We start from the raw sequence: 16,924 nt of genomic DNA, 5'->3' as shown, positions 1-16,924 counted from the left end.
AACAACACATGGTCCCTAATGGCCTTGACGAAAAAAGGTCCTGGGTATTTTTACATGTCTTTTCCTGGTTCTTTTAAAGTGCTCCATTTAACTGGATTGTCCATGTTGGAATTGTAAATGCATCTTTGCCGACAAACCATAAAATTCAACATTAACATATATTGAACTGTATATATCTAAAAAAAATAGCAATTAATATTAATTAGTCATAGTGTAAAAATTAAAAACTGTATTGTCAAATCGTGGCACTGCGTATGCCCTCAGTGATTCCCATATTCTTTCATCTACGGATGTTTTAATTCTTGAAAACGGATTCAAGAGAATACATCGCACAATGATTATTTACACTAACACTCCAGTAACCCATATATGTTTGGCGCCTTGCTATTGTTGCTACACATAATTCATTTTAGAAAAATGTATTCCGCCAATGATGTTTTCATTAAAAACTTCACTCATGAAAGTTCAGGCAAATTCATAGTTTGATCCATAAATACTCAATGAGCCTTCCTTATATCGCAAGCGGTTAGTACTCCAGGGTTTGTGGTCATCGAAAGTATGTTGGTTTTCCACTGTTGGAACTAATATCTACTCCCTCACTTTTAAGCCAGCTCTCTGAAAAGGGGTTTATAGTTGCACATCCAAGTTATATAAACGGCAATCATGTTATAAATGTGATATTTTAACTCCAATTAGTAGAAAAGACATGTTTTCATGATTTTTTTGAAATTTTCTTAGGAGTTGTTGTCCACTGTCCAGTAGATTTTGTCTGATTTGGAGAGCTGAGGTGTGGAATTGTAAATAGTGTTTATTTTCTGAGTGAAGCTTGCGTAAGGTTCCACTTCTTCTGTATTCTGCTGGAACACAAATATAAATACCGTCATTTGGGAATATACAGCAGCAATAAAAGTATGAAACCCACGTATATGGTATTGGTGAGTCAGCTCCATGAAGTGTTCTGCTAACCCGCAGGGTTATTCGTTACAGTGTGAATTGGTGGGAATTCCAAATTAATTTAACATTTTTGGTTAAAATAAAATAAATCAGAAAGCACAGCCCCCATCTCCCAGTATTCACCTGTGCATTATCCCGTCCTTGGTTTACAGAGGCCGTGTTGGGTTTGTCCACCCTAAGGCATTTTCTGTAGGAAAAGAAAACACATTGACAGTTTATTCCCTAAGAATTCCATTGCTGAGACGGAGCTTACCAAGAGCTTGTTTCCTGTGTTCAATGCTATTTCTTTGTTTTTTTTTTTTTACTGGACAGTCACTACTCACTAAAGTGCCTGCTATTGTGTAGCAGTTGTTTACCAGATGCAAAATTGCACCAGCATGGGCATTATGTACTGATAGGCTGCCGCTATTTAAATACATCCACTAAGGAGTGGCCAACGGTTTTTCATCGTTTTCCGAGGGAGCTGCTAACCGCTACTTAGTGACTGGTTTTAAACTCTAAAATATTAATAAAAACCCAGTTAAACAGCACCAGTGGTTATAGGTATAAATTACCCAGTAATATGCAGAAATATAAAGAAGATTCCTTAAACTTCTCAAACCATAAAATATATCATAAATAATCTGCTATCAAAAATACAAAACGTCCAAGGACGAATGAAACGGGTAGGGTGAAAGAAGGACCTAGTGACAGTTTGTTTTACTATTTTTTTAATACTATTTTAGCCTTATATTTGATCCTGTTCCGTGAGAACCTGCAGCAATCCATATGGACCAATTTGATATTGATGGACTTATCTTTCACTTTTATCTTGGGAGTGGAATAAATAAAGTGTTGTTAAAATGTATTTACAGTACTGCACTATGTTCCTTCTTTTATTTTCCTATATGTATACCTGGAACAAAAGAAGATAAAAAAAACTCTACCAAAACTTTGCTACAAACATTATGTTTTGCCTACTTACCATCTACATTTGTGAATGCAATGTATGGTTCCACCGTATCTGGTGTTTCTACTTACTGCACTATTGTAGTTTTTTTTTTGTATTTTATTTTGCAGATTATTTATAATATATTTTATGGTTTTAAACCCTGTCACTACTTCTAAATGGGCGCTAACCATCCAAATGCAACACTATCCTCATAACTGGTACAAAGAGATAATGAACAGCTCACTGTCTATATTGTATATATTCCATAATGTAAAATGCATATTACCTATCTGGCTTTACGTAGAAACGCTAGAGCACATATCAAAATATTTATTCTTTTAAACAAAGATTCAAAATAAAAAAGTGGCAGAATTTGGGGAGAGAGTGGTTTAGGGTGACCTCTAGTGATCCTCAACTAAAGCTGCAATATCCCTATCAGAGCTGTTAATATATAATAAATCAGTCCTGTTTGATCTGTAATGGGACTCCATGATTCAACTAGAAAAAGAGTCACCATTAAATTGTGTTCTAGTTTCTCCATCCTCTATGGCGTTAACTATTTGTCCCTTCTCCTGCGCTTACACAAAACTCGAAGTGCCAGGTTTTATTCATTTACATAACCCTCGGCAATCTGATGCACTCAATAACACACTTCCTTTAGCACTAAAATTCACAGAATTATATACTGAATTATATACTGTATATTATATAATGAATTATATACTGTATATTATATACTGAATTATATACTGTATATTATATACTGAATTATATACTGTATATTAAATACTGACTCATATACTGTATATTATATATCAAATTATATACTGTATATTAAATACAGAATTATATACTGTATATTATATATCGAATTATATACTGTATATTAAATACAGAATTATATACTGTATATTATACTGAATTATATACTGTATATTAAATACTGAATTATATACTGTATATTATATATCAAATTATATACTGTATATTAAATACTGAATTATATACTGTATATTTTATAAAAAATTATATACTGTATATTATATATATCAAATTATATACTGTATATTAAATACTGAATCATGTACTGTATATTATATATCAAATTATATACTGTATATTATATATCGAATTATATACTGTATATTAAATACTGAATTATAAACTGTATATTATATACTGAATTATATACTGTATATTATATACAGAATTATATACTGTATATTAAATACTGAATTATATACTGTATATTTTATACAAAATTATATACTGTATATTATATATATCGAATTATATACTGTATATTAAATACTGAATCATATACTGTATATTATATATCAAATTATATACTGTATATTATATATCGAATTATATACTGTATATTAAATACTGAATTATAAACTGTATATTATATACTGAATTATATACTGTATATTATATACAGAATTATATACTGTATATTAAATACTGAATTATATACTGTATATTATATACTGAATTATATACTGTATATTAAATACTGAATTATATACTGTATATTACATACTGAGTGATAAACTGTATATTATATACTGTATATTACATACTGAATTAGAAATTGTATATTATATACTGAATTATATACTGTAAATTATAAACTGAATTATATACTGTATATTATAAACTGAATTATATACTGTATATTATATATCAAATGATATACTGTCTATTAAATACAAAATTATATACTGTATATTAAATACTGAATTATATACTGTATATTACATACTGAATTATATACTGTATATTAAATACTAAATTATATACTATATATTACATACTGAGTGATAAACTGTATATTAAATACTGGATTATATACTGTATATTACATACTGAATTATAAATTGTATATTATATACTGGATTATATACTGTATATTAAATACTGAATTATATACTGTATAGTATATACTGTATATTATATACAGAAATATATACTGTATATTAAATACAGAATTATATACTGTATATTACATACAGAATTATATACTGTATATTAAATACTGAATTATATACTGTATATTACGTACTGAGTGATAAACTGTATATTATATACTGTATATTACATACTGAATTATAAATTGTATATTATATACTGAATTATATACTGTATATTATGAACTGAATTATATACTGTATATTATATACTGAATTATATACTGTATATTAAATACTGAATTATATACTGTATATTATATACTGAGTGATAAACTGTATATTATATACTGTATATTACATACTGAATTATAAATTGTATATTATATACTGAATTATATACTGTATATTATAAACTGAATTATATATTGTATATTATAAACTGAATTATATACTGTATATTATATATCAAATGATATACTGTCTATTATATACAAAATTATATACTGTATATTAAATACTAAATTATATACTATATATTACATACTGAGTGATAAACTGTATATTAAATACTGGATTATATACTGTATATTACATACTGAATTATAAATTGTATATTATATACTGGATTATATACTGTATATTAAATACTGAATTATATACTGTATAGTATATACTATATATTATATACAGAAATATATACTGTATATTAAATACAGAATTATATACTGTATATTACATACAGAATTATATACTGTATATTATTTACTGAATTATATACTGAATTTTGTACTGTATATTAAATACTGAATTATATACTGTATATTATATACTGTATATTATTTACTGAATTTTATACTGTATATCATATACTGAATTATATACTGTATATTGTATACTGTATATTAAATACTGAATTATATACTGTATATTACATACTGAATTATATACTGTATATTAAATACTGAATTATATACTGTATATTACATACTGAATTATATACTATATATTATATACTGAATTCTATACTGTATATAAAATACTGAATTATATACTGTATATTACATACTGAATTATATACTGTATATTATATACGGTATATTACATACCCCCTCAACACTCAAACCTACAGAATTATATACTGTATATTATATACCCCATCATCAATCATACCTACAGAATTATATACCCCCTCAATAGTCAAATCTATAGAATTATATACTGAATTATATACTGTGTATTATATACCCCCTCAACACTCAAATTATATACTCCACTCAAAATGTAAAATCTCATAATTATAAACTCCACTCAACATTTAAATGCACAGCATTATATACTCCCATCAACACTCATATCCACATATTCTCCACTCAACACCCAATTCCCTATAATTCTACAGTATTCCCTTCAACACTCAAATTCATGGTTTGCTATATTGCCAAAAACACTCAAATCCACAGAATAAAACATTCAGCTCAATGTTTAAATCCATAGATTGATTAACCCCTGCATCACTGAGATCCTCTTACTTGAAAGGCTGCTATATTGCCCTGCCTCCCCTCCTTTGCCTTCCCACCACCTCTGATAAATAAAGGGTTAACAATTCTGCATTTACTTACCTGATCCCAGAAACCCTTTATTTACTTACCTGATCCAAGTGCCGATGTCCCATGACGAGCAGGCTCTAACCCACATGCGTGGCAAATGCTGCTCAAGCAGTAGACGTCCCCATAGGAAAGGTTATTTATTAAATGCTTTCTTATGGGAAATATCTGATGCTGGAGGTCCTCATGCAGAGCGTGAGGATGTTCAGCGAGGATGTTCAGCGTCAGATAACGGACCAAAGGTCAGTTTCAAACCAGGAAGTCTGCCTCTAGTGGCTGTCTGATAGACAGTTACTAGAGGCTGACTTAGTGCTGCAATGTAAACATTGTAGTTTCTCTGAAACTGCAGTTGTTTAACATTGCCGCACTAAGGGCAATAGCGACACTGCACCCAGACCACTTCAATGAGCTAAAGTGGTCCAGGTGCCTACAGTGTCCCTTAAATACTCTTCTTATCATTGTGATACATTCATTTATATACTCTCATAGCACTCAGCGATATCTGAGTACATACTTCCCTACAACTTGGGTTCATTCCATTGCACACTCCTTCCGCACTCAGACACTTTCACTTATATATGTGGATAAAAGCAGATTTACTTTCATCACCTTACCTGATATTTGATCTTTGCCAGAAGATAAGCCATCCCAAGATGATCGTAGAGATTATAAAGATAACTGTAGCCAGCACAACCCATAAAGGAATGGATCGATCTAGAGAAAGTGTAAGAGTATGCCTTTTATTTCTTAAGATTATATAGATCTTAATAAACCAATACCATTCTTCATGTGTAGTAGTTCTATAATATCAATGCAAACAGTGTACCCTCCACAATGTTCATTCTAAAACTACAATGTAAATTATGAAGGATTTGATCAAGTAGACATGACATGGCTACAAATAACACTGATTAACAAACAACAAATAATTGTCTGATAGTCTTATTTACTTGCCATTATGATATTTGATGATGCAGTTGCATTTATTGATGCTTTTTTTCGTGAAGCATCATTATGCGGAGTAGTTATTAAAGGACCACTATAGTGCCAGGAAAACAAACTCGTTTTCCTAGCACTATAGTGTTAATAGCCCCCCTCCACCCCCCCACCACCCTCATAGCCCCCCTCCCGCTGGGCTCTAGGGGGAGGAAGGGGTTAAACGCTTACCTTTCTCCAGCGCCGGGCTCGCTCCCTCGGAAGCGCCTCTAGCGGCTGTCAGAGAAACAGCCACTAGAGGCTTGGTTAACCCTATTGTAAACATAGCAGTTTCTCTGCAACTGCTATGTTTACAGCAGGCAGGGTTAACCATAGATGGACCTGGCACCCAGACCACTTCATTGAGCTGAAGTGGTCTGGGTGCCTATAGTGGTCCTTTAATAGTTAACTTCAACCATATAAGGAAATTACAATCCCATGTCCAACATTAATCAACAGATTTACAGTTGGTTATAAACCTTTAATGATAAGCCGTTTATAGGTAATTTTTTACAATTACTGGCTGGAGAAAAAAGGGCTCTATAACTTATATGAACCTCTTAAATGTCATCACTATCCTTTCGAAAAGTATTGATATACAGTTTTACAGAAACATTGAAAATTAGTGAATTTAACACTTCAGTGGACTTGAAAATGACTTTGTAAAAAATGTCTAATAGCCCTAAATATCTCAAACAAAAACAACAATGGAAACACCTCTCCTGCCACCAGGGCTGCCATCAGAATTTGTTGGGCTCCTAACACAGCTCAAGGTCTGTGCCACCGGAGGGCCTGTCTCCAAGTCCGCTAACAGGGCCCACCTCCAAGCCTGGCCACAAGAATACAGAGTGTGTAGAGTGCATACAGAATGTCTGTGTTGCGGATGCAGTATGGCAGAAAGGCACGAATAAGCGTTTCTGCAGGGAAAATAAAGTTATTTAAAAGTCTGGTCCATAGTCCAAAGGGAGCAGGCGGGCAACCAGGCTTCTCCAATGCAATGTGGCGAGATTGGTCTCGTCACACATACTGACACACACACACAGACATACAAACTCACATACACAAATACAAGTTTTTTTTTTAGTCAGCATCCTGTTTCTTACATTTTGGGTGTAGAAGGGTGGTTGGGGCTGATGGGAGTCAGTCTAGCAGCTGGTTCTCCCCTCCTCACTCTTTGCTCTGCCTGCCTCCCACCTGCGTGGAGTAAGCTGGGAGGAAGTGAACGGCTATCACTTCCTCCCAGCACTGGCCGTGGCTGCCATTTTTAAAGGGGTCCGGTGGTGCTATTAAATGGCCGTCGTGCTGACCAGGCCCCTGAAGACATATGCCCATCGGCTGTCCCTAAGTGCATGGGCCATCAGAGGGGCCCCATCAGCGTGTGAGCGGCGGGAGTTCTGCCACTACGGATAGGGAATGTGGGACCCACCAGAACCATTGGGCCCGTGACAACCGGCATGGTTGTCACCCTCTGATTGCAGTCATTTTGATGATGTAACATAGTAACGACTCAAGTCCATCAAGTTCAACCATTCAAGTGTACAAGTAACATAAGCTAACAATATGTCACCAATTAAAGGAGAAATAAGCTCATTCAATAAAATATGACATAGTAACAACATAAGAAATTTGTCAAACCACTTAAAATGTAACTAGAGAAGTACTGTTACTTACCACAGCTAAAAGTTAGCAATCGGTTGCATCAACAATTAGTTAAAACATGCAATTCTGTACAAACTGCAATATATAGTAAACGATAAAATATAGTAGATAAAAAAAAGTTCAACAAATATTACAAGGCCCATATTCGTTTCGATAGAACTATATTTAATTTACATGTGATGCTAATACATTAATGTATTGTACAGCACTGCAGAATTTTTTGGCGCTATACATAATAATTTAAAAAATGTCTGGGGACAATAAAAACTAATATTATAGGCAATCATCTACATGTTTTTAATTTCTCTTGCTCCACTTACTGTCAGGAATGGATTTGCCAGTTGGTAGTGTAGGTAAGAACCTAGAGAAGCTTTTCTGCTGTGGACACTATTTTTACTACAAAAGTGTATATATCAAAGACAAGCAAACAACAGAGAACAGGATTTTTGAGAGAGAAGTAAGAACACAATTTCTGTTCTTATAGGAACATGGCATGCAAATCCAGCTCTGCTTACTGTGTTGTAGTTACTTAATGTAACCCAGTGAACAGATGACATTCTTCTTGATAAATGTCTGCTTACCAGTATCATTCATTGTCATGAATTTATCCTCTGCAAATGTAGGGTGAGATATCACACAAGTCATATTGGATACGCTGATATTTTCTTTAGTGTAGGTGCTAACGGTCGCCCATGTCATGTTTGACATTCGTTTTTCTGTAGTGTTTCCATATTGTGGTTCCGGACTCCAAGATATGTTGGCAGCTGGATTTCCACCTAGAGCAAGGCACTCAAGATGTCCATCGCTGTTTAGCTCGAGTATTAGGGAAGGTTGAACTAAAAATATAAGATAAAAGTATTACATTTAGCTTGACTGTAATTACAATGAAAGCATTATCGGTTCCTCACACATCCTACTTTTTGGAATGTTTTTATTAGGTGACAAATTAAGTAATCAAATTAAAGCATATATTAGGTTTGTTAGTAGAGACTTGTCTACACAAGCGTAAAACTAGTTGTAAGAATTGTTGAATTGGTGATTATATAACATATAGCTTTTGGTTAAATTTGGCTATTTGGCTCCCAATTTACCACAATGTCTTATAACTCACTCTACAAAGGCAGCACGCTCACTCCGGCTCCCAGCTCCTCCAATAACGCACAATACCTGAGCAGCATCCTCACTGCATCTCCCCACACCCCCTGTAACACACACTACCTGAGCAGCATCCTCACTGCATCTCCCCACACCCCCTGTAACACACACTACCTGAGCAGCACGCTCACTGCAGCTCCCCACAGGTCCTAAAACTCACACTATTGGAACAGCACACTCACTCAAGCTCCCCACACCTCCTATTATCCACACTACCTGAGCAACACACTCTCCTCACCTCTCCACATCTCCTATAACCCACACTACCTGAGCAGCATGCTCACTTCAGCTTCCAAAATATTCTATAACACACACTACTAGAGCAGCACAATTACTGCATCTCCCCACACCTCCTATAATGCACACTACCTGAGCAGCATCCTCATTGCATATCCACAGGGCCAGTGTTCTTAAAGGGAGGTCTAATCTGCATCCTGTCTAGGTACCTGGGTAATCTTAATCCAGGCCTGGGTAAGGGCAGATCTAGCATATGAGTCCAGTAAGTAAAATGCTGGATTGTGAGGTAGATTTTAAAGTAGACACATAAATCTACACATACCCAAATACACACTTATTAACATACATGCAATGATGAATACCTTCACCCAGAATAATACATACGCGCACACATAGACATATACAAAAATGTAGACATAGATCCACAGATTCCTACATACAACATGATTTCAGGAATTTGGGAACAAAGTAGATGCAGCTACTCCTTCAGCCCATTTGCTAGCCCAATCTAAATGGCTTCCCAAAGGGGACACAATTGCTACAATTCCATGAATGTCCAGGTGCATCATTGTAATTCTCAACATACACCGTGTTAGACTATGATGATGGTGCACATAGAGATTTCTTTTTTTAAATATGAAATGGCAAAAAAGATGAAGCAAAATTGGAGCTCAAAATAAATGAACATGCCATTAAAGCAGATTTTGTTTTATAAAATAACATTTTATAGCAAGGATAAGGTGCTTCGAAGAGATTTCAATGGCTCAAATAATTTATTACATGCATATTATGATGTATAATGAGTAAAAACTTCTGCTCAAATATTACAGTGAATTTATACTGCATACTGGAGCTGGATTTTCCACCTATAGCAACAATAAAAAAAACCACATCTATGCACAGGGCATGGTACCAAATTGTGAATTGTTGGGAATTCAATGTAAGCTAAAACCTGTATTCCTAACACTATGGTGGTGTCATGGCCGTTACCTGTAAATTCCTGTCTCTTCCGGGTTGACGGACTGTAGCCACACCCCTCTCTGACGCGGTCTCATTGCGCTACATAATGCGACCGCGCCAGGCAACAGACGCTGGATTAATGAACAGCGTACCGCGGAATTAAACCGGCTGCAACTCTTCACTACAAACTTACCTGTGTACAGAACCGGACTCGTAATCGACTAACCTCCTTCTCCTTCCTCGACCACGGCTAGCACTTGACTCCTCTCGACCTCTCTCCACGGAACCTCCCCGGAGGGCACTCTGGAACCAACTTCAATTACTCTGGAAGCTAAGTTACCTCACTGTATAATACGAACTTTCCCCTGACTACTGAGCTCTCAAGCTTCAGCCTGCTCACACATTCTCCTATCGTTATAGGAGTAATTCCTATTCATTAACCTTTCTACCTCCATATGAGATGTCTTCTATCAATTAAGCTATATCAAATCTCTGCAAGTTAATCTGCATTAATTCCCTTAATTTTATTGCTGCAATTCAATTGTATAAGTTAATCTAAGAATCCACTCAACAATCCCGAACCATTTAAAGATACAGTACCTTTGTTTCTTCAATCAAATATATTAAAGACACAGTATCAGTTAACTTCCTGGTGAACTGTCATCTCTTTATTTCCTCAACTTCTCACATTCACATCTAATTAATCAGAAATCTGCAGTTGAGCTCCTTCAAACTCTATGTGAACGTGACAGGTGGCCATGTCCCTAGCTCTAGATTGTGTGTCCCATTTGCAACACAAAAAAAATAAAAATTAAAATTAAACCTTTTCCAGTAGCAAGTCTACCTTGGTGCTCTTCACATCCCCGCCTCCTGCAACATCCGGTCCAATCCAATGCACCTCATAGAGGAGCATTGGGTAACTTACTCATGTGAAAGCACTGATTAAATGCTTTCCAATGGGATCTACCAAGTCACATGACCATATTTAACTCGGTGAGTGCCACAGAAGCACCTCAAGTGTCTGTCATACTGACAGCCTCTTGAGGTGGACTTAACCCAATGTAAATCTTGCAGTTTCTTAAAAATCTAAAACCCTCAATGTTTACCATTGCAGAGTTGAAAGGATTGGGACACTCACTCAGATCATTTCATTGAGATGAAGTGGTCTGGGTGATTATAGTGTCCCTTTAATTTCAAATTAAAATTAGCCATAACAACAATTATATCAAAGCTGATGTATTTTTTTTTCCAATTTGGCTATTTTGGCATAAAATGTATAATAATTAACTTTTAGTTCACACTGAACTCACAACAATTAACACTTTAGTAAATACCTCTGTGTGCATTTATTCTTACTGAATAGGATTTCTACTTATAGCAACATGGCTAGTGAACCTCGTAAATAATCTTTTCACTATCTTAACTCAGATACACAGTGTAAATTCACTACATATATATATATATAAAAGCACTATTTGCACTCATCAGCCACAACAATAAAACCACTGACAGGTGAAATTAATAAAAAAAATATTATATTGTTATAATGGTACCTGTCAAAAGGTGGGATATATTAGGCAGCTCTATAATTTTATGTATTGGAAGCAGTAAGAATGGGCAAGTGAAAAGATCTTAGTGACTTTGTCAAGGGCTAAATAGTGATGGCTAGATGACTGCATCAGAGCATCTCCAACATGAAAAGTCTTGTGTGGTGTTCCAAGTATACAGGGGTTATTGCCTACCAAAAGTATAGCAAAGAGGCTCACTGATGCATGTGGGGACCAAAGAAGAGCTACTGTAGCTTATTTTGCTGAGACAAATGTAATGACAATGCTGGCCAGGATAGAAAGGTATCAGAACACATATTGCATTGCAGTTAGCTGATTATGGGGTTAAGTAGACGCAGACCGATCAGAGTGCCCATGATGACGCTAGTTCACTGCTGAAAACTCCTTTATTGGGGACGGCATCAGAACTGGACCACGGAGCAATGGAAGATGGTTGCCTGGTCTGATGAATCATGCTTTCTTTTAAATCAGGTGGATGGCTAGGGGCATGTTTGCATGATTTACCTGGGTAAGATGGCAGCAGGATGCACTATGGGAAGAAGGCAGGCCAGTGGTGGCAGTGTTATGTTTTGGGAAATATTCTGTTGGGAAACCTTGGATCCTGGCATTCATGTGGATTTTACTTTGACACGCACCACCTATCTAGAGATTGTTGCAGACCACGTACAGCCATTTCATGACAATGAGGTTTCCTGATGGCAGTGGCCTCATTCAGCAGGATAATGCACCCTGCAACAACTGTTCAGGAATAGTTTGAGGAACATCACAATTAATTTAAGGTGTTGCCTTGGCCTCAACATCCCCTAGATCTCAATCCGGTTGAGCATCTGTTGGATGTGTTGGAACCACTAATACAATTAATGGTAACTCCACCTCGCAACTTGCGGGACTTAATGGTTCTGCTACCAGATATCACAGGACACATTCAGAGGTCTTGCAGAGTCCATGCCTAAACACATTGTAGTTGTTTTGGCAGCACAAGGGTGACCTGTGCGATACTAGGCAGGTGGTTTTTATTTTGTGGCTGATCAGTGTATGTGATTAGTGTTTTTTTCTGTCAGTAAGGTAATTTCATGTTAGAACCCAAAGCCATTAGAATCTCTTTGAATATCCAGTCTTTGCTTTTAAGCATTTCTATCATCATATATGTTTTGTGTTTTGTTTTATTTTCTCTCTTTTTTTCTCAACCACTTTCCCATTTCATATTAATAGATTTATAAAATGTAATTGTTGTTCTTAGTGTAAAAAAAAAAAAAAGAAATGTTCCTTTGTCTTAAACAAAATCTCCCTTCTTCCAGTCACCTATTTAGACTGGTAGAAATGAGTTTTAGTATAAGACATAGGAAAGTGTTCTCTACAGTGAGAACAATAAAAAAAAGTGGAATTCTGCCTGAAGAATTGGTTTAATCTGAGTCTGCACAGATGATTAAATAAAAATTTGAAGAATTCTTGTAAACATAATATTCGGGAATATAGTTTTTAAAAGGTTGGGTAATATTTTCTTGATCCAATGAGAGATCTAACTGCAATTTCGGGGTGTAGTTTGTTGCAAGATTGGAAAGCGCTTCAAACTGGCTTTTTTGCCTTATTTTGTATCAACAGCGAAAACAAATGTGAGAAAGGCTGAAAGTCTTTTTTCATCCTATGTCATAAAGATTTAATATTTGAAATTGCTCAAATATATAGTCGATATTCACTCCATACTTTAATAATCTCAATTATTCCTGAGTAAGAGAAACTCTGCTCCTTAACATTATACTTTGGCTTATGTACCCTAAATCTGCATAACCAGTTACTCATATCAAATATCCTGCCTCCCAACTAATTCTCTTCCTCTTCAACCATCCATTTCATCCTATTTTCCAATAGCATGAACATCCTGCTCAGCGGAGTGGGGATTGAGTCTGGCAATGATCAGGGAGAAATCACCACGCCAGGCCGCTAGAATAGAGAGGATAGTGGGCTGTTGCCCTAACAGCACAATATTAAACTATATCATATAATGGTATTATTTTAATATTATAGCATTATTGATCTTCCAGTATTAGTATAACCCTATTACTTTTAAAGGAGTGGAGTTTGCTGATCTGGTCTCAACCTGGACTATTTATTTACAGTTGCCCCCAGGCCAAATATACCTAGCCCTCCGCTGCTCCTCCATCACCCAACATTTGCCAAATGTCACTCATTTTAGACCCATTTTTTTCACGTAGGCATTCACACACTCTCAACATTCAACTTAAAACCCACATATGCAAATGTGTTAACATGTGTATACAGTCCCTTAGCTTGTGGATGATTACAATGTTAATAGATTTGGGGATACAGGGGACGTTCAATAACCCAGAATTTGTGAAGAACTGACTAACGATTTACAAATTCTAGACTAAAACAGCCAAACTGGAAAAAATAGGCTGTTGTTATCATTTGTTTATAAATTCTTCTAATAACAGTTATAGTCCACACATCACAATTCGCAGCTTATTGAATAACCGATATACATTTAAATATCTGTTAGTCTATATCTGTGCTACCTGCTCAGATACCACAATGTTTAGATAAACTTAATGCTTAGAACTCAAGAGCCCTTACCAGTTAGGGGACATATAGAAAAGATTGAAAGTATACAATAAAAAGATAGAATTGATATTAAATGTTGGAGCTGTTACATATGATTTTACCTAATACTTGCAAAGTAAACGTCATAGAGAATACTCCAGTTGGATCGGAAATTTCACAGCGATAGAATCCGTCATCGATTGGTTTGCTGTCGAATATATGAAGAGACAAATTGTCCAATTTAATCCTTTTACTGCAGTTGTTCTGTGTTTTGTTGTCCTCAGTATCGTACGAAATGGTGCACTGTGGTTGATCTGTAAGTTCAACAATCCAGTTTAAGACTATTAAACTGTTTCCTGGGTCATGTCCGCAGGAAAGGACAGCTTCCTCCCCAATATATACAGACAAAGGGGTATCTGGAGAAAGGATAAAAGAAAATGATTTATGTTATTATTATTTTTATTATACTTTATTTAAAAAAGCACCAACACCTTCGGCCGCATTGTACATGAGAACAAACCAAAGAAGAGGTTGAAAATGTGAGTAAGAGTACGAGTGAAGGTGGACGATAGAGAAGTTTTAAATAAATTACAGTAAGCAGTAATGTAACTGCTTGACTGCACTGTAAGCCCTTTCCTCATCAAGTCGTCAATGAACTGTTTAGAAACAACATTCCAAACGTGCGGTGCATATACATAAACCCTACCTATTGTATGGGAGGTTTCAAATCAATGAGTTACAAGATGCTTTCTTTACGCTTTATTCCTACACACTGGGGTTGTGGCTGATTTTTGTTTTTAAATCATAAAACAGCTCCACCAATATTTCCTCATCCTTACTTCCCTTCTCTTATCTTCTGTGCTCTAAAAATGGGCCAGTAATAATCTTGTTGTTTATGATGGTCTGACCCCACTTTGGCAGGGTGCCATCGTTCATTTCTTATTAAGATATAGGAGTTCAATGTCAGGTCTCTAACTTGAGATAAAGTCATTTACTCAGTAGAGGAGCACCACTCCTACATTAGAGTCTAGGTGCTCCAGGTCTAGGGCTGGCAAATGCCAGTACAATAGATAGAGAGCAAATACAATCCAGGCACACAAGATCTATCATGAAGCACCTTGACAAAGGTCTCTGTGTAGGCCAAAACATTGCACTTCTTGTTTCAATAAAGCTACTTCAAGATAGATATTGATTGCCTGGACCTTACTCACTATCTAACTTGGGATAAGGCACACAGAATTCCACTGAATCAGTACTGTGACTCTGATTTCCAATAAAGCCTGTGCTTGAAGGGACTATGTGTGTCTGGACCTTTCTTTGATTTACTTTATGGAGTAAAGCAGCCCCAGTCTGAGTAGCACCATAAGACCAGGCCTCCTTTCTATAAAATGTGTGCATTCCTTTACTTTGTGCTTCTAACTTGGGTTAGATGGCATGGTGCGTGTAGTACACATTACAGCTCACTCCTCATACCTTCAGGTCATATTAGTCCCACCTTGTAGGAGCAGGTGTCTACTAAATGACAGAAGCATAGGGACCACCACTGGCAATGAATGACTAGGACTATACCTCATTAAATAGTTGCAAGACTAATCATATTTCTCAATACTGCTATTTCCTGTTGAAGTTTGTGGAATCTAAAACCTCCATATTACTGACACATGCATTCATGTAGTATAACTTCCACTAGATCACCCGTGGAATAAAAAGTAAACTTAACTTTGGATACTTGCTTCCCTCAAGTTATCTCCCAAATTGGTAACTATATATGGAATATTATGTAGTACATATAGAATAGGGATCCAGCTTGTATCACTAAAACACAAATAAAAAATACAACATAGCGTAATATTGCTGCAGCCTTATTAATTGCCCTATGCATTCATGTAACTGTTTCACAATTAATTATCCATTTCTTTTTTTTCCTTCACTATGAAGTATTTTAATCTAATTACTATTATTTTTTGAAAGACACATACGGATTTGTAACATTTTAAAATGAATTATAATTCCTTTTTTTTTTTAAGCATCGGAACCTACTTTGTGTATTGGTTTTTAGGATAACCAGTATTCAAAATAAAGCAGATGCTATAGTTAAAAAACAAACAAAAAAAAAACAGATGAACCAGTCAGCATGACTCAGGAAAATCATGTTGGTAAAACAAAATTAGAAACAAAGTTTGCATTTTTAAAAGGAAATTGGCAGACTATAGGAGTCAAATAATTGTAATTAAAATGTATCTGGTAAAAAGTGTCACAATGTTTCGCTTCCTCTTTCCTTAAAAATATACAACATCTCCATACTTTGAATTAGTTTATTCCCCATGAATGTCCTTCTAGGAAGACTCCAAGCACCAAGCACGCTCTTACTAAGAGATTTTCCTTTTTTCTTGAACCCAACTTACA

The 16,924-nt window shown here is 35.2% G+C and overlaps 1 protein-coding gene across 2 annotated transcripts in view; it reads right to left on the bottom strand.

The window, feature by feature from the left end:
- Window positions 1-441: 441 nt before the first annotated feature.
- LOC134586587 (cell surface glycoprotein CD200 receptor 2-like) overlaps window positions 442-16,924 on the bottom strand; it is a 33,707-nt gene continuing 17,224 nt past the window's right edge. Inside the window, exons 2-6 of one of the 2 annotated variants that reach the window (XM_063442196.1) lie at window positions 14,641-14,934; window positions 8,621-8,875; window positions 6,020-6,119; window positions 1,078-1,141; window positions 442-857 (exon numbers count right to left, since the gene is read on the bottom strand). In XM_063442196.1, coding sequence (XP_063298266.1) covers window positions 735-857; window positions 1,078-1,141; window positions 6,020-6,119; window positions 8,621-8,875; window positions 14,641-14,934 — 836 coding nt within the window. In that variant the 3' untranslated portion in view covers window positions 442-734. The remainder of the gene's footprint in view (window positions 858-1,077; window positions 1,142-6,019; window positions 6,120-8,620; window positions 8,876-14,640; window positions 14,935-16,924) is intronic. The other variant, XM_063442205.1, reaches the window with a different exon arrangement.

The sequence above is a fragment of the Pelobates fuscus genome, chromosome 1, assembly GCF_036172605.1.
Source record: "Pelobates fuscus isolate aPelFus1 chromosome 1, aPelFus1.pri, whole genome shotgun sequence".
Lineage (NCBI taxonomy): Eukaryota > Metazoa > Chordata > Amphibia > Anura > Pelobatidae > Pelobates > Pelobates fuscus.
This window is presented reverse-complemented; position numbering and strand designations above follow the sequence as displayed.